General features: G+C 34.7%; 1 protein-coding gene across 2 annotated transcripts in view; it reads right to left on the bottom strand.

Annotated features, from left to right (window-relative positions):
• The window catches only part of DACH2 (dachshund family transcription factor 2), an 862,115-nt gene that overhangs the window by 68,470 nt on the left and 773,508 nt on the right, over positions 1–20,137 (bottom strand). For both annotated transcript variants that reach the window (XM_053699352.1, XM_053699351.1), the window contains one exon: positions 7,410–7,555. In XM_053699352.1, coding sequence (XP_053555327.1) covers positions 7,410–7,555 — 146 coding nt within the window. The remainder of the gene's footprint in view (positions 1–7,409; positions 7,556–20,137) is intronic.

Below are 20,137 nucleotides of genomic sequence, written 5' to 3'. Positions count from 1 at the left end.
GTACCTGCGGGAAGTACCTATTTATATAGATTGTGATTTTTTCCACATGCATCGTCCCGGATACGTTACATAGCATATTGTACCATATTGAAATTGATCTCTTCCCAGCTTTATATAATTTTAATCCAGAATCTATTTCTGGCCACTCCCACTCAGTCCCGTAACGTTGACATAGTTGATTAAAATAACTCCTACTCTGTAAATAAGCATAAAAGTTTTTAGGATTCAATTGAAACTCAATTACCATATCTCGATATGACTTGATATATATTGTATCAGCTTGTCTGAATTGGGACCAATTCTTTAAACCTTTCTCCCTCCAAATTTTATATACCGGGTCTGACAGGCCGGGCAGAAAGTCGGGCATACCCATAATAGGACAAAAACTAGAAATATGATATTGACAGTTTAAGAGGGAACAATATTTCTGCCAAGCTATAATGACATTTTTGAATGTTAGTAAGTTGAAAATGTTGTTAGGGATTGATTTTTTATCTGTATGCAGTAATGCTTTGAGATTATAAGGCATAATTACTTCTGATTCCAAATTATAGTAGGTGACGTAATCCCCCTCTACCAGCCAGTCTACTGCAAATTTGGCTAGGGTCACCAGATTATATGTTTTAAGGCAAGGAAGTGCCAGACCCCCTTCTTTTCTACGCTGAATCAGTTTGTTTATAGCCATACGGGGTTTACCGTTGTTCCAGAGAAATTGAGATATTGATTTATTGTATCTATGTAAGTCTAATCTTGATATGAATAGAGGCAAGTTTTGAAGCAAAAATAAAAATTTGGGAAATATAATTGTTTTAATTACCATTATCTTTGCTGAAAGTGGCAATTTGTACATACTCCATTTGGCTAAATCTTGAGGTAGTTTATCCAGTAAGTTTTCATAATTTATTTTGTACCATTCATTCAGATTTTTGCTTATGTCTATACCTAGGTATTTTAACTGTTGCACTTCGTGAAATCCGTGCTTAGTATAACTCTTATCATTTTTCTGTAGCCAAAGGATCTCCGATTTCTGCAAATTCATTCTATACCCAGAAAATCTGCCATAGTTTCCTATTATACTAAGACATTTTGGAATGCTTTCAGACGTTTTATATAGATACAATAGTAGATCGTCTGCGTATAGGGAAATTTTAATACACTGCTTGCCAAGTCGGATACCTGTTAACTCTTGCCTTAAAAGAATTGCCAGAGGTTCGAGGGAAATATTAAACAGAAGTGGCGACAGCGGGCATCCCTGTCTTGTCCCTTTATGTAATGTTATATATTGCGAGAGTTCTGCGTTTACTAGTAATTGTGATCTGGGTTTATTATAAATAGCTTTGGTTAAATTAAAGAAATTACCTTGCAGGCCGAATTTATCAAGAGCCGTGAATAGATGGTCCCATGTAATAGCATCAAATGCTTTTTCCGCATCTAGTGCAAGGAGGGCCAGGTCACCTTTAATGCTTTGCTTCTGTCCCAAAAATTTATTATAATAGAAGTCTATTGTTGTCAGTATGCGTCGCATGTTTCTAACCACGTTCCTGCCTGGCATAAAGCCTGCCTGATCATAATGTATAACCTCACCTAACACCCTTTTTAATCTGTCTGCCACTATTGCCATCAAAATCTTATAGTCTACATTCAGCAAAGATATTGGTCTATAAGACCCTAATTCTTCACGATTTTTACCTTTCTTATGAATCAACGTAACAATTGAACTCGTGAAGTATTTTGATTGATTGCCATTATTAACATAGTAATCATTATAAAGTTTACCTAGCATATCAACAATATCTACTCTGATGCTTTTGTAAAATTCGGCTGGCAGCCCATCAGGGCCCGGAGCTTTATTGTTTTTCAATTTTTTTATAGCTTTATCTATTTCCCTTTCAGTTATTCTTTGATTGATCTCCTTGAGAGCCGCTGGTGAGACTCTGGGCACTGTGATACTTTGCCAAAATTTGTTTTTAGCAGCTATATCTATATCTTCAGCAGAATACAATTTTTGATAGTATCTAAAGAATGCTTGTCTAACCTCCGACGCCTTTGTATATAATCTAGCTCCTTCCCTTATATTTGAAATCATATTTTTATTATTTCTTATTTTAATCAACTTTGCCAAATACCCTGCACACATGCCCTTCGGGCCTTGAAAGGTCGCCCTTGCTTTTAGATCTTCCCTGGTCCACTTCTGTTTTAAAAATATTTCTCTTTCCTCTCTTGACTGTTTATACTTGCCCCATGTGTTGGGTTGTGGATTGGACAAGTAAGTGTTATATGCATTTTTAAGTTGTTTTGCTAGTTGAACCTCACGTGCCAGGAACTTCTTTTTTAATTTTGACATGTAGGCCACAATCTCCCCACGGAGTACTGCTTTGCCTGTTTCCCAAAGAATCTCTGTTTTATCAGCATAGCTAGCATTATTGACTAGAAAGATTCTCCAGGCATTAGTTAACCAATTACAGAATTTGATGTTATTACACATGTACTTTGGGAAGAAAAAATTATTACAAGTTCCTGTTTTTCTAGCTCTTATTTTTAACCCTATGATTGCGTGATCTGAGAGGAGGATCTCGTTAATCGAGGTATCCATATCGCGTTTGAGGAGTGATCTATCCACTAAAAATAAATCAATTCGTGAAAAGTTTTTAAAAGCTCTAGATTCACAGGAAAAACTACGTTCATCTGGGTGCTGTATCCTCCAGATATCCTCAACCTCTAAGTTCTTCAATAAGCTTCCAAAAATTTTTGCCTCTTGTCTATATTGTTGCTTATTTACTTGTTTAAATCTATCAACAACTGGATTTAGAGTCATGTTAAAGTCGCCCATAATTATTAAATTTTGCCCTCGCAGAGGGAATAGTTTTTTCTCTATCTTACTCCAAAAGATTTTATCACTTTTATTGGGGCCATAAATATTACAGAAGGACCAGACACAATTGTCCATTCTAAGCTGTACTATAATATATCGGCCCTCCGGGTCAAGTTCACTTTTAATTATCTCATATTCCAGATCTCTGTGGAACAGGATGGCTACTCCACGACTACGCTTATCACAAGGTGTAGCGATAATTTCTTTTATCCAGTTAGCCTTAAGTTTTGCAATTTCTGCCGTTTTTAAATGAAGTTCTTGTATGAAAATAATATCTGCTTTTTGTTTTTTCACTAATTTGAGAACATTTTTCCTTTTAATTGGGGAGGTGATCCCCCCCACATTCCAAGACACTAAGTTATACATATCTTAGCCCAGTCGTTGTTTGTTATTCTTATATGTATTATACTGCAGACAAGAGTGCGGGGGCTTGGGAGAGAGTGAACCGGGAGAGGAGAGAGAAAAGAGAAGGAGAAAAAAAAAAAAAAAAAAAAAGATAAGGAGAAACAACACCCAACACCTAAGGGGGTCCAGCGGACTATTTCCAATGGAGTTCCCCATAACAAATTTAAAAACACATAGATATAACCAGCAATAATGCAATTTTAAAGCAAATACCTTCTGCATGAAACTCTTAACGCTATGATCAGGATATTTAATTACACTATAGAGTTTTATTTTACTTTTATTCATTAATAACTTGTTACTTATCTTCTGATCTTGTCACTTTTAATGTTACGGGTTAGAACCTGTAAATTATGCTCTACAAAAAATGCTTTAGCTTCTATGCAATTGTTTAAGGCCACATTGTTACCCTCTGTGTCTTCTATTATTATCTTAGCTGGGTATCTTAAACTAGCTTTGTAGTTGTTCTGAATTAAGGCTGTACAGAATGGCGCCATACTCTTTCTTTTATCTGCTGTTTCTGCCGAATAATCTTGGAAAAGGTATATTTGAGTATTTCCTATCATAAGTGGGTTGTGGTTTCTATATGCCCTCATTATATCTACTTTTTCCTGAAAGTTTAAAAATTTTACCATGACCATTCTTGGTCTCGTATATCCGTCTTGATATTTTATGCTGGAGCCTGTTCTATGAGCTCTTTCTACCTGAAATTTTTCATTTTGTAAACTTAATCCAAGTAATTTAGGTAGTGTTATAGCAGCGAATGTAGATAGATCTTTATATTCACTAATTTCAGGAAGGCCAACTATTCGAATGTTACTTCGTCGGGATCTATCCTCTAAGTCTTGAATTTTATTTTGTAAAATTCTAATTGTTTCATCTGTTTTTTTTAGTCGCTATCTCTTGTAAATTAGTAACATCCTCCAATTCTGATACCCGTCTCTCTACCTCAGAGATTCGTGCTGCAAAGTGTCTAACTTCTGTCGTCAGGGCCGTAATCTCACTTTTTAAGGATTCAAACTGTGGCATTATCATATCTGCTAACTTGTCTAATAATATTTGGGAGTCAATCATAGTCCCATCTTCGTTTGTATCTAATTTTTCAGAGTTTTCCTGTATTGGTTTAATTTTTTTATCTTTTTTTACTGGCATGGCTGGTGATCTTGCTTTTACATTTGTAATATATTTTTCCATACCCTGTTAATGACTAGAAGCTTATTATGTGAAAAGTTCCTATTCTTAATAAGATAGTGATTTTAAGTGAAAGTGATTCTAGTGGTGAGAGAAATCCCTCCCCCCTATGTGTGTGAACCGTGAGTACAAATATCCTGAAAAAAAAGACAATCAAAAGATGTGTTTATGTACAGCTTCAGAGGAGCTGTCTATATGTGTGTGTGTGTGTAAGTATAAGTATAAATATATATATATACCTCTTTTTTTTTTTTTTTTTTTTTTATTTTACTCTTGATTTAAAACAAATTAGAAAAAAAGAAAAAGTGAGAGAAAAAAAGAAGAAAAAAAAAAGACAATCCAGATATGTCAACACTAAAGTGGATTTCAAACGTGGAAGTATCTGTATACATATGGATACCAAATCATTAACTACAGGGTATTTTCTCTTACAATAGCTGATCACACTATTCCCTATTTGGGGTAGCTATATACAGTTTTGCCATAAGCCTTAAGATGGGGTTAACCCGGCAGACTTTTGACCAGGTTATAGGAAAGACTAAGTACAGGCAAGCACTGAAGTATAGGGTGCTTTTTATCCCCTTATTTGTGGACAAGCGAGACTTTATCTTGGGGGTTTGCTGATTGTCTGAGGCCAAAATATTTATCTGTTTCACCCACAGACCTTAAACATCAATTCCAGCAACAGTAAAGATCCTTTTACAGCTTATTGTATCAGAGTTTAGCCTAAAATAGAGAGTACACTTTGGAAGGCTTATTGTTACATCCTACAAACCAAACCCTAATGTAGCAGGATTAAAGTATTGCAGCAAAAACCCTTGAAAGGGAAACTTTAAATTATCCGCATAAAAAAAAAAGAAAAAATATACAGTGAAATACATCATAGAAACTGTTAAATGTATCACTCTTTCTTGAGAGCTTAATTAGCTTTATTATAGGTCCATATAAAGATGTGGTAGACCCTTTTTTTTTTTTTTTTACTTAAGTGTCAGTCCAGAAATTTACACATAGATCCCTTTTGTATAGCGTCAAAACAGTTTGATCAGGGAGGGATATTGATGCAAAGTACCTAGTGTGTCCTGAGGCTATGCCACAGATTTGTATTTAACAGATTCAATCTTGTAGAGTGTGGTGCTCAGGGGTTAAGCTGATAATACTTGCGATTTTCGGGATGTTTCTCTTTGCTTGGACTCAGTCCTCGCGTCAGCCTGTAACTCTGCTTAGGCTCCCACAGGACACCACGCCGCACAGGACACCTCCCCCGCGGCGTAGATACCTGCTGCCGCCGTCTGCCTCTGGATACAGGAAAAAGGCTTTAAGCTGAAAGTTCCCTTTTATGCCTTGCTTCTACTCCACTGCTTGCACCGTGTCACTCTCTCACAGACTTTACTTTCCTTTCCATGTGCTTCTGTTTGACGGGCTGTGCCTTAGGACACCAGGACATCTGTTAAGGCTGGTATCAGCGCCACCTGATTAGTGTAGGCGCCGGGGGCTTCCTCTTTGCAGCCGGATACTGTGCTCCAAATCCCCGGGCAGCGTTGCAGAGAAAAAAACCGCCAACAGGATCAGTTGCTGCATGTGTAGCGTTGGTCACGCTCTGTCTTGCAGAGCCTGCGCACCGGATGTTGACGTGTGCGTCTCACAGGAAGCCTCCTCTCCTAATTATTAATTTTACCGGCTTTAGTGTATTAATTAATTTGCAAAAACTCATTTATCTTTATTTTGTCATTTGAAAATGCTGGTTTTATATCTTGGAAGTGCCACCTATACTGCAAATGTCGATATTGGCTATACAGAAGAAATGTTAACAAACAGCAAACTAAATCTATCCCCAAGTGGAAGGTGGGAGAGGGACCAGCCCATTTAAAAGGATGTTCCTGTAACAAATTTGAATACAATGATCTCTCACCAGCTGTTTAACTCCTGAGAAAATTGTAGTTTTAAGTAACATAGAACTGTGCATATGTGTTTGATATAATACAATTAATTGATAAAGCACAACATACATTTTAAAGGAAATGCAACCTTGTTGTATTGGTTATATTAATGTTGTCCAGTATTACAATTAGATGTTATGCAGCACAGCAAGCATGATTTTGTGCAGTGGGTTTGTTTTTTCAGACTTTCGAGGGTGATGCACAAACTACCTCTGTACAGGTTCAGATTACAGGGACTATATATATTTCGGGTAAATTTCTTCTTAGCAATAAAATGTAATATTTAAAGCCTACTATTCTAATGTGTTTTCCATGCCTTTTAACCCCTTGGCTCCTAGAAAGAGATGCAGTGCACTGAAAAATAATGCTTCCCAGCCATCTTTAGAATATAAGGGGTTAAAGGAACATACAACCCAAATGTTTCTTTCATGATCCAGACAGAGGAAACAAGATGATGACAGCACTATTTCTTGTCATATAGTGCAATTTGATAATAGATATATACTGGAAACATTTTTAAATTGTGAGCTCTGTCTGAATGACAAAAGAAAAAAAAACATAATTTATGCTAACCTGATAAATAATTTTCTTTCACAATAATGATGGCCCATAGGGCTCCATAAGATATAGGATATAGTTCCCACCACCAGGGGGAGGCCAGGAACCCATAGCAGAGCTATAAATCCCTCCCACTTCCCCGCTCTAATCAGTTCAACGTATAGCTGAGCAGAGAATAGAAAATAAGAAAACATATTGGTAGAAAAGACAAAGCAGAGCCCATAGAGGTATCATTAGAACTGTCGCCCAAAAAAATTAAACAGGCGGGTAAGCATAAATTTCAGGTAAGCATGAATTATGATTTCTTTCGCAAAATAATAATGGTTGGGTTTGATGTTCCTTTAGGCCTAGTCAAATAAAAAATGTAGGTCCAATTATATGTTGACATTGTGCAGGATATTATTTAACTTCAGGCTTTACACAAACAATACCAATGTAATATTTACCTGAATGTTGGTTAAAAGGGTTTCTACAGATGACAATCCATCTGCAAATAGGAACGGTGCAGGGAATCCATGGTGCAAGTTTTGTCCGGACATTTGTACTTTTTCCAATGCTGGTTTAATTATTGGTATAGCAATCTGGATATCATCTGCAAAGACACAGGGAAGAGTGCTCTGATGAAATCTACTATACATGAATGAACATCGACCCAGGATAAACAGGTTATAAAAGAATAGAGACTACACAATATAACAAATTACAGTACTTGGGTTGTAAGAATCTACCTAGCAAAATATGTTACAGAAAATATATTACATATAGTTTTTAATTGAGATATAATGAATTCTGGGTTAAATAGTAAAAAATAGCATTTTTTACATTTACTTTTTTTTTTTTTTTAGAATGGAGAAAAGGGTGAATAATTAGCCAGTAGTTGTATTATTACTGGAATATGGTCAGCATGAAGAGGCCAAAGTTCTCACAGGGAGGGTATATTTACTGCAAATTAAACTCTATTAAACACTATTAAACACTATTTAAAAAAAGAAAAAAAAGAAAAAGGTGGTTTGGGCTTGTCTGTTAGAGCAGTCCACTTGTAATCTGGCCCTTAGTGTACTAAATGATACTGCTCTACCAAAATTCTATTGTATCTGTGTATACCAGCAAACAACATATGCATAACACTCCATAAGATAAGGAAAGCCTAAAATTATATATAAAATATACTGTTGTGTGTATATATATATATATATATATATATATATATATATATATAAACTCAACATCCAAAGGAGGAAGAATTGGGACCAAGGACTCAAAACTTGATGCAAAGGTTTATTCAGTAACGTTGCTCATTAGAAGGTGAGTATCCAAGAAGACACCTGACGCGTTTCGCGCATGCGCACATGCGCTTCATCAGAGGCACACAGTATATATATCTATATAACAAATATAAAGGTTAAAATTACAAGTGGAGCGCCAATTAACGCTCCTTAAAAATTTAAAGAAAAATAAAACAATAAACATTATTATTTATTTATTTTCTTTCCTTCTCAAAAAAAATCTTTTTAGGAGATGCTGGAGCAGTTTACATATAACAAAATTGTGTTGGTGGAAAGTTTAGTATTTTTGGTGGGTGTCAGGTGATTAAGCGTTGATCTATTGACAGGATTCAAAAACTTTAAAAAGAAAACTCATGTTTGTGCAAACGTATAATAAGAGAGTATCTTCTGTTATCCCTATTTATAAAGCACAAATCTCCATCTTTAGAGTGGTGTATTGATTTGGGTCAAATTGTGTTTTACAGAACAAATTTGACCCTTATTTTTTGTTTTCCTATATTATGGTTATCCATTTTGCGAGAAATGCCTTATCACCATTGCAAGAAATGTATTAAGGCAAATAAAGGGACAGGAAACACCAACATTTTCTTTCATGATTCGGATAGAACATACGATTTTAATCAACTTTCCCATTTTATTCTATTATCAAATTTGTTTCATTTTCTTATTATCCTTTATTGCAGGAATACTGGCAGCTAGCTGAACACATCTACTTAATCAATCACAAGAGACAAATGTAGTGCAGGCATCAATCAGCAGCTAGCTTTCAATAGTGTGGGATATGTGCGTATTATTTTTCAACAAGGGATACCAAGAGAAAAATACACATTTGAAAATAGAAATGAATATAGTTGTGTCTTAAAATGACATGCTCTATCTGAATCATGCAAGTTTAATTCTGACTTTCCTATCCCTTTAATTAAAGTGGTAATATACTGGAGTATTGTATGAATTGTCACTTATATGAAATGTTTCCTAAGCTTGACATACTTTATCTGTGTTGTATTGTGTCACATTGAATGTTGAGGTGCTGATAATGACAAATGTGAGAGACAATTTTGCCAATTTGACCTTTTCCAATTAAGTGTTGTCTCTCCTTCCTAAAACCATTGGAAATTGTAGATAACATTGTATTTCTTGAACAGTAGTTTTATTCTTACTCCTTTGTATATATTTATGAATACAGTCTACTTCTCATATTTATGAAATATACTGATAAAGTGGCTTTAAAAAGCCATTTGAGAACAGTTCAATTTTCCTCTTCAATAAATAGCTATGCATAAACTATGCTGACATTTTTCTAAAATATTATTCTAAATGTCACGCTTTGAAAAAAACACAAAAAAAAAAAACTGTATAGTAGAACATATCTGTAATATACATCTGACACAATAAATGGGTTATGAAGCACATCCTCAATGCTATAGCTGGGTTTTTTTTTGTATAATAGTTCAACAATATACTGACTAACTACTTGATGTATTTGATTTCTGCTGCCGACTGCCCAACTACTCCTTAAGGTTCGATTTTTCAAATACCCCTGTCATATTAATTCTTAGATTTACAATTAGAGTGCAGTACAATTACATTTTTTTCTTCTTTTTATAATTCTACTGGGAACCTGGAAATCAGTTATAAACACAGCAGCATGATTAAAGTCCAAAACACCGCGCATTTTGTGCCATCGTGTAGTAAAGACGAATTTCCCAGACACAAGCCAGCTCTATTATGTTTTGGAAGCACATTTGCTGACAAGGAAGTCATTGGCACACTGCAGCTAGCGCACTTTGACTTTATTTATTTTGAATCTGTTATTGTGATTATTTGTTACCAGCCTGTAAAGGTACTAAACAAACACTTTCAAAAAATAATTCCCATGTATTAAATGTAACAGAGAACTGATATATTTAATGTTTAATATACACTATTACTGGGTCATGTTTTTAGAATATGTTACCAACATATTTGAAATGTTTTTGCAGACTTGTTTGGTTTGACTAATGTGCTTAAATTGATATTAAAACTCTAAGTAAATGTTAGACAAAATGATTTATTCAAAGCAAATCAAATTCAAAGCCTGAGAATAATATGCAGATACAAGTATATTAGCTGTTTAAAGGGACATTAAACACTTTAAGATTGTAATATGAAATGATAAATTGTATATATAAAACAACTCGCAATATACTTTCATTATTTATTTTGTCCTCTTTGCCTGTAATTCCATTCTGAAATTGTGAGCTTTTCAGTTCCTGTTAGAAATGGAAGTGCAGAACACTGTTAAATCCAGCACAACCATTGGCTGCACACTCTAGTGACCTATTTATAACTGACCCTAATTGGCCACAGCAGAGAAGGTAACACAAGTTACAACATGGCAGCTCCCAGTGTAGACACTAAAACTTTACACTTATTTTGTCACTTTTTAAACAACTAATGAAACTTTAAAAAATACATCTACATATTACTCATGGACTAATCTTTTCTTTGAATGCATCATTCTATCTAGCGTGTATTTAGTGTTTAATGTCCCTTTAAATACTGAAATAAATAAGTAATATTTAAAGGGATATAAACCCCAAAAAATTATTTTGTGATTCAGACAGAACATATCATTTTAAAATGTTTCAAATTCACTTCTTTCAGCAAAATTTACTTTGTTCCTATGATATTCTGAGTTGAAGAGATACCTAGGTAGGCATCTGGAGAACTACATGGCAGGAAGTAGTGCTGCCGTCTAGTGCTCTTGCAAACTGATAACATTCTTGCAAATTGCTGCCATATAGTGCTCCAGAAATAGGCCGGCCCCTAAACATACGTCCCTGCTTTTCAACAAAAGATACCAAGGGAACAAAGAAAAAGTGATAATAGAAGTAAATTTGAAAGTTGTTTAAAATTGCTTGTTCTATTGGAATCATGAAAGAAAAATGTCAGGTTTCATATCACTTTAAGTGTCTTGTGAAACAATGTTATAACCTAGGTTTCCTTCTAGAGCTAACTCACCAGACTGTTTAGCCAATGACTGTATGGAATATAGGAGTTAAGTCTGAAGTTTACACTTCCACTTCTAACAAGAGTAGGAAAGTAAATTAAAGTTAAATTACAGGGAAAGGGAGAAAATAAATAATGAAAGTATATTGCCATTTTTTTTACTACACAATAAAACAGTTTATAGTACAATTTCAAGATGTTTAAAGGTACAGTAAATTCCAGATTAAACTTTCATGATTCAGATATAGCATGTCATTTTCATCAATTCTCTAGTTTACTTTCATTACCTAATTTGCTTTGTTTTTTTTTAATCCTTTGTTGAAAATCATACATAGGTAGGCTCAAAAGCAGCAATGCACTACAGTGGGAGCTAGCTGCTGATTGATGGCTGCACATATATGCCTCTTGTCCTTGGTTCGACTGATATGTTCAGCTAGATCCCAGTAGTGCATTGCTGCCCCTTCAACAAAGGATACCAATAGAATAGAAAAAATATATTAATAGAAGTAAACTGGGAAGTTGTTTAAAATTGTATGCTCTATTTGAATCAAGAAAGAAAACAATAGGTGTTTTGTGTCCCTTTAAGGTCCCTTTAATATACAAATGTTGGTTATTAGTTTACTAATTCATGTTTTAATTTAAATCTATATTTTGCACTGGCTGTATAAGATATCCTACGGAAATGATTCACAGAGAATTGCAAGTGATCTTTCATTACAGACTGCTTTGGTCTTTGAGAGCAGCAAACATTTCTCAGATTTCATAGGCCTTTCAAAAAAAAAAAAAAAGATGATGATAATTAATTATTTATAGACAGTTGGGGTCATAACAATAAAACAACACTGGAATTTGGATTCTTCGAAATCACTAATGTTGAAATAATTGTTAATTTGCTTATTATTAATATTTGCTGATTCTGGGTAAAGCCTACAAAACCCTTGGCCTTATCTATTATTCTAATTCACTGTGAGAAATAGGATTAAAAAAAAAGGTGTCTTATTTGCAGATAACAGTAATGCTGCTTATTTTGTTGCTAGGAAAATGACACAAATAGTGTCACAGTGCAGCGCTTGCAATGTGTCCATACAGTAAATTGAAGTTTCAAAATAATATTACTCTCCGTTAAAGAGAGAGACACTGTTAAATTAGGTGCTGCCGACTGCAGCAAGGATCAAATGCAAAAAGAATCATATTTCATCAAACCAAGTCAAGAACAGGAAAATAAATAGAAATATAAGGTGCATGCAGGCAATGATTCATTTTGATAATCTGGCCCAAGAGAGACACATACAGACAGCACACAGATCTAAGCTTCCAGCAAAAGACAAATAGGGCACAGAGGGTGGGAATTGGGATAACAATGTAGCAGAGGTCACATCGATTTTTACCAGTAGTATTCACATAAATGAGATAACCCTGGACTCCATTTGGCCCATTGTTCATATTCTACCTGTCCCATAAGTAATAAATTTCCTGGTCTGAGAAAAAAAAAAAAAACAGAGCTGTACAGAAGAAGGATTCTACTTATGACTTCTTATGATTAAGTTTTTGTGCTAAGCAAACATGTTTTGCAGTCCAAGGTCACACTGCATGTTAAGGTCTTTAATAGCCGAGAAACGATGGTAGCACATTATGTTTTAGTGTATATGGGAGGATCTGCCAAACCATTCATCATTTTTTTTTTCTGATTGAAATCACACACTGCAAAGATGAATGATAAATGCATTACAAATCTATTTCAATCCTGTAATGTGACTCTACATCTGAATGGTGTCTACAATTCACCCCCTCTTCAGATAAGAGCGCTTTTAGTAAGACATTTATCAACCATGCATGAAAAGTCCTAATTGGTAAAGCAATTAACAGTGTCCAAGTGCTAGGAACATATATTTCTGGAGAACAGGTAGATGGTTTTATCATATGAGCATACAGAGTTATGGGATAGTTTTACCTTCTCCCTCTCTCTCTCTCTCTCTCTCTCTCTCTCTCTCTGTCTCTCTTTCCTCTATCTATCTATTTATCTATCTATTCATCTATCTATATATCTCTCTCTCTCTCTCTCTCTATCAATCTCTCTATCACTCTCTCTATCTATCTCCTTATCTATCACTCTCTCTATATATCACTCTCTCTCTCTATCTATCACTCTCTATCTATCTCCCTATCTATCTATCTCTATTTCTCTTTATCTCTCTCACACTCTCGGTCACTCTCCTCTCTCTATCTATCACTCTCTTTCCCTCTCTCTCTCTCTCTCTCTCTCTCTATCATCACTCTCTCTCTTTCTCGCTATCTATCTATATCTCTCTCTCACTCACTCTCTCTCAATCTCTTTATCACTCTCTCTCCTCTCTTTATCTATAACTCTCTTTCCCTCTCTCTCGCTCTCTCTCTCTGTCTATCCTATCACTCTCTTTCCCTCTCTCTCTCTATCATGCTCTCTCTATCACTCTCTTTCCTATATATATATATTACAGATAGATAGACTTTATAATATTAATTGTATCTTGTTATAAGATATGCAACACAGACAGTTAGAAACATACATTTGCTTCAAAACAAAAAAGAGGTATAATCTAATTTAAGAGATAAGAGCGTGACAAATTATGGATGGCTGGTATAAAGAAGTCAATCTTTTTTTTAGGACTCTACATGTCCAGTGTATTATTGCAAGATTTATGCAATGATTATTAAATGTTAGAAAGGAAATTAAACAACTCGTGCTTGTGCCACGCTCCCTAGAGAGACCTATAAGCAAATGATGTAACCTTCAAATGCTGCAAATCAGAAAAAAGGTTTAAGCAATTTGCAGCAGTTTGAAAACCTAGTTCTCAGATTTCCCTTTCTGGCCTCTCTGGGGAGCGTGGGATGTAGCACAATTTTTACACAGAAATAAGAGATGTTTAATGTCCTTCTAACATGTTAACATTTTTATTTAATGGGGACGGTTTGTCCATTGTAAAGTTTATATTGTACAATGTATTATACACGTGGCACCGTGCACTTGGTGGGTACATCTGTGTGTGTCTATGGCTTTGACCAGTATTACTTAACATGGTGTATTTTACTGTGTGTGTGTTTTAATGTGTATCCCTGTATTTTTTTATTCTTTAATTTTGCATATATGCTTTTGAAAAAAAGTTTAATTATTCCTGTCTTTCCCCATTCTTGGCATACAACTCTGATGTTTATATAAAAAATATTACCAATTTATCCTTCATATTTTATATATGATCAGTTTGCAATCTCATATTTAACTGGTGCAGAACTTTCCTGGCATGCATGCCATTTTGCACCTAAATTCGTATGAGCCTGAAATGCTTGGAGAATAGGTAGTCATATCCTGTCAGTGATGCCCCATTTTTAATTGTTTGCACTTTTCCACATCCTACATGCTGTCTACAGTTTCTATGTTGTTTTATGCAGCATTCCCTCAGGTGTCTCTAGGAACCATATATGGGGGGGGGGCAGTACTACATTGAGAGCAACACAGGGGTTCCCCCCTCTGAGGATGCCTATAAGCTCTATGCTAAATATTCTTCCATATTTCTGCATTCTTTAGTAAATGGGCTTCATAAAATACCATATGGATTTTTGAGACTAGAAAAGCTTTGAACTAGCCCATTTATCCAACAAACATCTTTGATGCTGATGCCCACATGTAGCATTGCAACATCTTTTTATTTTATGATATGGATAATGTGAATGTATGAATACATTCCATAGGTTACATACTGAAAGGCACACAATTCCTAAGCATGTAATAGATGTACAAATGCTTTTTCACAGGACATGAATAACTTTAAGAATGCCATCTAAAATGTTTAAATATGTGTAGTAAAACAACTCTGCAATATAAATTTGTTATTTATTTTGTCCCTTTTTAAATTGTGGGTTTTCCAATTCTGAGAATTGGAAGTGCTCACTGCAGACTTTACGTGCCTCCAAAGAGGTGAGAACATACTGCAAAACAATGCTTGTTTTGCAAACAAAATGACAGTGGCAAGCCTGGTCTATTCCAGTCTGGAATGGTTCCTCCAAATACCACAATCATTGGGGAAATTTAGCTTTTGAAAAACAATTGGGGCAAACAATATGTTAATGCATTCAAAACATTTTCAAAACCAGCTGGTATGTTCATTTATTGCAAAACAATAGAAAATGTTTGTTTTATGTACTTTTAATAAAGTTATTTTCTGGGGGGGGGGGAATAGAACAGAACAAAAGGTCATAACATGAAATTATAGAAGCTTCTGTTGTTGACATCTTAAAAAAAGTAGTGAATTAGTGGAACAGTCTCCAAGTTGAGTTGGTACAAACAAAAACAATGAAGCAATTCAATAAAAGAGTGACACAAAAAAAGCTGTGCTTTGTCCGTTCTCTAACTTATGTTTAAAGAAACAGGCAATAAATGTCAGGGCAGGACAGACTGACTGTTATAACCTTGTGACTCACATACCAGCTTCATAATCAACGCTCTTCATAATTATCTATGAATACAGAAAGCATTGGCCGCAACGAGGGAGTAACTGATTAATTCTTCCCACCGGCTGTAAATTATGGTTTTATTTATTTCCAAAATAAATGAGAGTATATTACTTAACACTAAAATTGCATTTTTCATTAGTGGTATTTATCATAAAAACACAAGCAATAAAATACTATACAGTCTACATTTCTCCTGGATGACCTTCCCATTAAAAAGAAAACTATAAAAACCAACTACCATGCACATACTGTTATGTAGTTATCTGGAGTTTGTATAAATTGGATGTAGAAGCAATTTATTTTGTGCTGATAAAACAAATGTGAAATGAAACATTTTAAATATAATCTGAGAAATGGCATTAAATATGGCAATTAGATTGTATTTTACTGTACTTGGCAGGTAGGTGTCAGAATTAGTATAAGAATATTTTTCTAGATGTAGTCTGTGCAGAGTGACTGAGCTCCACTGCAGAGACTTACAGTTCCAATGATAACATAGTGGCAACTGGGCATGTCTTTATTCTATACAGATTCAGCAGCATGGCCTGTATTTATTTCATCACCAGCTTTGCTACTGCTGTCCCCTTTGTACTGGTTTATTTTTATGAAAATCTTCAGGGTTTCTTTAACAATGACAGGGTATACTGAGTGGAACCCTGGGTGTTCATGGGGAATGTAGTGCTCCTTCTCCTATACTATGGGGGCTGCTATGCCTTTGGTTTTAGTGTATACTGACTGGAATGCTGGGGTCTACTATGCCCTTTGTATCTTTAGACTTGGATCCTGGGGTTTATATGCTCCTGGTGTTAGGGTATTCTGACTGAAACCTGAGGGCTCATATGCCCTTTGTATTAAGTTATTTGGACTGGAATCTTGGGTGCATATGTCCTTGATGCTGATGCAATCCTGGGGACTCCTATGTGCTTGACATAAGGTTCTTTGGACTGGAGTCTTGGGGGCTCTTATGCCCTTGCTGTTAGAATATTCTGACAGGAACAAAAAAGTCGAAGTTAGGCGTGTATATGCATATATTGTACGGTCAACAGAAAACAGTCTTCTTAGTAGAAAACAATGTCCCATCCAGTATGTATCGTTAAAATATAATATAACTTTTATTAAAGGATATTGTAAAACACAAAAATTGTACAGACCTGGATAGAGTTCTATTGTGGTAGAGTTCATACTATAGTAAATACCTCCGACACCCACTGTTGCGTTACTAACTACTTAGTGACACAACAGTGGGTGTCGGAGGTATTTACTATAGTATGAAGTCTACCACAATAGAACTCTATCCAGGTCTGTACAATTTTTGTGTTTTACAATATCCTTTAATAAAAGTTATATTATATTTTAACGATACATACTGGATGGGACATTGTTTTCTACTAAGAAGACTGTTTTCTGTTGACCGTACAATATATGCATATACACGCCTAACTTCGACTTTTTTTCTGCTTGATAACTTGCTCCTGTATTAGACTGATGCAGGTAGCGGTTTTTGTTATTGTTAACTGTGCTAATTTTTGAGGGTTAAGCACTGGCGTGTTGCATAAACTGCTGCACCAGAGAGCTCTTGGACTTTATTCTGACAGGAACCCGGCAGGCTTATACACACTAGGTGGTAGGGTATACAGATTTGAATGCTAGGGGCTCATATGTTCTTCGTAAAAGGACTGGAATCGATGTTAGTGTATAAGACAGGAATATCCTTGTGGATTCTATGCCCTTGGGATTAAGGTCTTTTGAGTGGAATCCTGGTGTTTTTGAAATCATGAAATTTGGCACTTATGAATGAAATCTTTCAAACAACAATATGTGTTTTATCAGAACTTTTTGAGACACCAATGCCTTTAGTTTTATTAAAGAAAGCATTTTACTCTGACACCATTGTTGTTAGGTGCTTTTGTCCATAACCTTTAGAACTTTGAATGAATGAAATCTTTGAGAATCCAAAACCTTATTAGTTACTTTGCAATGGAAGGTCAAATATTCAGGGTATTGGGTGCTTTCAACCTAGGGCAACCAGATTAAAAATGTAATAACAGGTGCTTCTCATGGGACACACTAGGCAGGTATTTGTGTCAGTCACTATTTTGGCATCCCTAGAGAATCTTTGATTGTTATAGTTTGGGACTGTCTAAATTATGGCCCAAGGTCCTAGTGCCTTTTATCTGGTGCTCCATTTCCCACAATCAAATTATATATATTTCTTTAAAAAGGAGATATTCATTAATTTGATGTTAAAACTAAAAATAATATTTTTTAAACATAAATTGCCTACTGACAGAAGTGCAGAATTCCAAAATTTGGAGATTTTGTGAATTGTATTGCAAAACAAATATCTACGCTCATGCTAGTCAACATTATAGCACACATCTTGTAAAGCCCTGCTTGTTTGAAGCATGATTTTATTTAAGTAATATTTATCTATCTATCTATCTATCTATATTTGCTTTGATAACTATTTCTTTTAAAAAGGACAGTAAACACCTTGAGATCTTTATATAAAATGTTTAGTTGTGCATAAAGTGGCTTTATCAGATAACACCTACAAAACAATGCACTTTATGATAACTTGATGGCAGTGACTAGCTTTTTTGTCTGTGAACTAAAGACCAGATTGGTTCCTCCAAATAAGGCAAATAGTGGGTGTCGTTTGGCTATAGATAAATAATTGCAGTAAAAAGGATGCTAATTTGTTTATTGTCCCTTTAAAAGGACACTAAACCCAAATGTTGTCTTTCATGATTCAGATAGAGCATGCATTTTTAAGCAACTTTCTAATTTACTCCTATTATTAATATTTCTTCGTTCTCTTACTATCTTTATTTAAAAAGCTGGCATGTAAAGCATAGGAGGTGGCCCACTTTTGGTTCAGAACCTGGGTTATGCTTTCTTATTGGTGGCTAAATATCAGCCACCAATAAGCAAGAGCTATCCATGGTGCTGAATCTAAAATGGGCCGGCTACTATGCTTTACATGCCAGCGTTTTAAATAAAGATAGCCAGAGAACGAAGAAAAATTCATAATAGCAGTAAATTAGAAAGCTGCTTAAAATTGCATACTCTATCTGAATCATGAAAGAAAAAATTGGGGTTAGTGTCCCTTTAAGTATTGCCTATCAGTCCTCCAGGACAAATACAATATGTGCAATATGTGACCCCTCATGTGAAAAGTTGAACAGTTCATTATAGACAGTAACAGATAATATGAATAGGACCAGGTACAACTGGCTGGAAATATATACTGCATATATATATAGTTATTTGAATAAATATATGATTGTGTGTGTGTATATATATATATATATATACCTAGGAAACATGCATGTTTAGACATTACCTAAATGATCAAGCTGTAAAGATTCGTTGGATGAGAAGGTGTGAGACCTATGATGGCCAAGGAAGAGCTTTTATTCTGATTAATAAATGTCATATAATCTAGTTGTGCTATTTTCTCCAGAACATCACCTGCTGTAGTTTCATACACATAAAACATGCCAAAATAAAGCACTAACAAAAACTAGCATAGCATTTATCTGGTTGATAAGCACAACTTTCACAGGGAAAAAAAAAGGTTTTCCTCTGCACAGAAATATCCATTTAAATTTTTTTTTTTTTTTTAAAAGTGACATAATACAATTAACAAACTTTATATTAGATAGAACACAGAAAAACACACTGAGCACGCCCCTTTAACTCTTTCAGAGTCCTGTCTCCTGCTCCCTGCGTATAACTTCAGTAAAGACAACATAGATAAACTGTTTTGTTTTTTATGGTTATGGACAAAATAACTTTCTTCTTGCAGGTACGGATGTAGAAATCTTTCCCCAACAGTTTGTTGCAAATATTTATGAATCCATATGGAAGAACAGATGTTGATGCGTACACAGTGCAAAATCACTTCATTTTAGGCAATAACCCTGCTGCTTCTTCAGCACATTTTAATTCACTATTTTACCTGCTTCTCCCATTTAAACAAAACAAACCAATATAAATACCACATTAATTTTCAAATAAAGACTACAGTGCAAAATACCAGGTTTGATTTAAAATTTGTTAGGTCGTAATCAGCATTCAACATGAATACAAAATATGGTGATATCTTTTGAATAAATTGCATCTGACAAAAAAACTCTGGAGTTTGGTACATTTACATAAAAAAAAAATTATGTTGAAATAAATATCATAATTGGGGGTAAATCTGATTAAAATGAAATAGGGCTCAACAATATGAATAACCAAACATTAATCTAATGCACTACATGTCTTTAAAAACAAACAACAACAAATATATGTCTTCTGAGTAGTAGTATTATCAACTAAGCATGTACAAAAATGTGTTTTTCTGAATCATGGGATCCTACTATGCATGTGCAACAGTTCAGTGTATATATGTATATGCA

The sequence above is a fragment of the Bombina bombina genome, chromosome 1 (assembly GCF_027579735.1).
Source record: "Bombina bombina isolate aBomBom1 chromosome 1, aBomBom1.pri, whole genome shotgun sequence".
In the NCBI taxonomy this organism is placed as follows: domain Eukaryota; kingdom Metazoa; phylum Chordata; class Amphibia; order Anura; family Bombinatoridae; genus Bombina; species Bombina bombina.
Note: the sequence above shows the minus strand (reverse complement) of the source record. Positions and strands in the feature narration are given on the sequence as shown.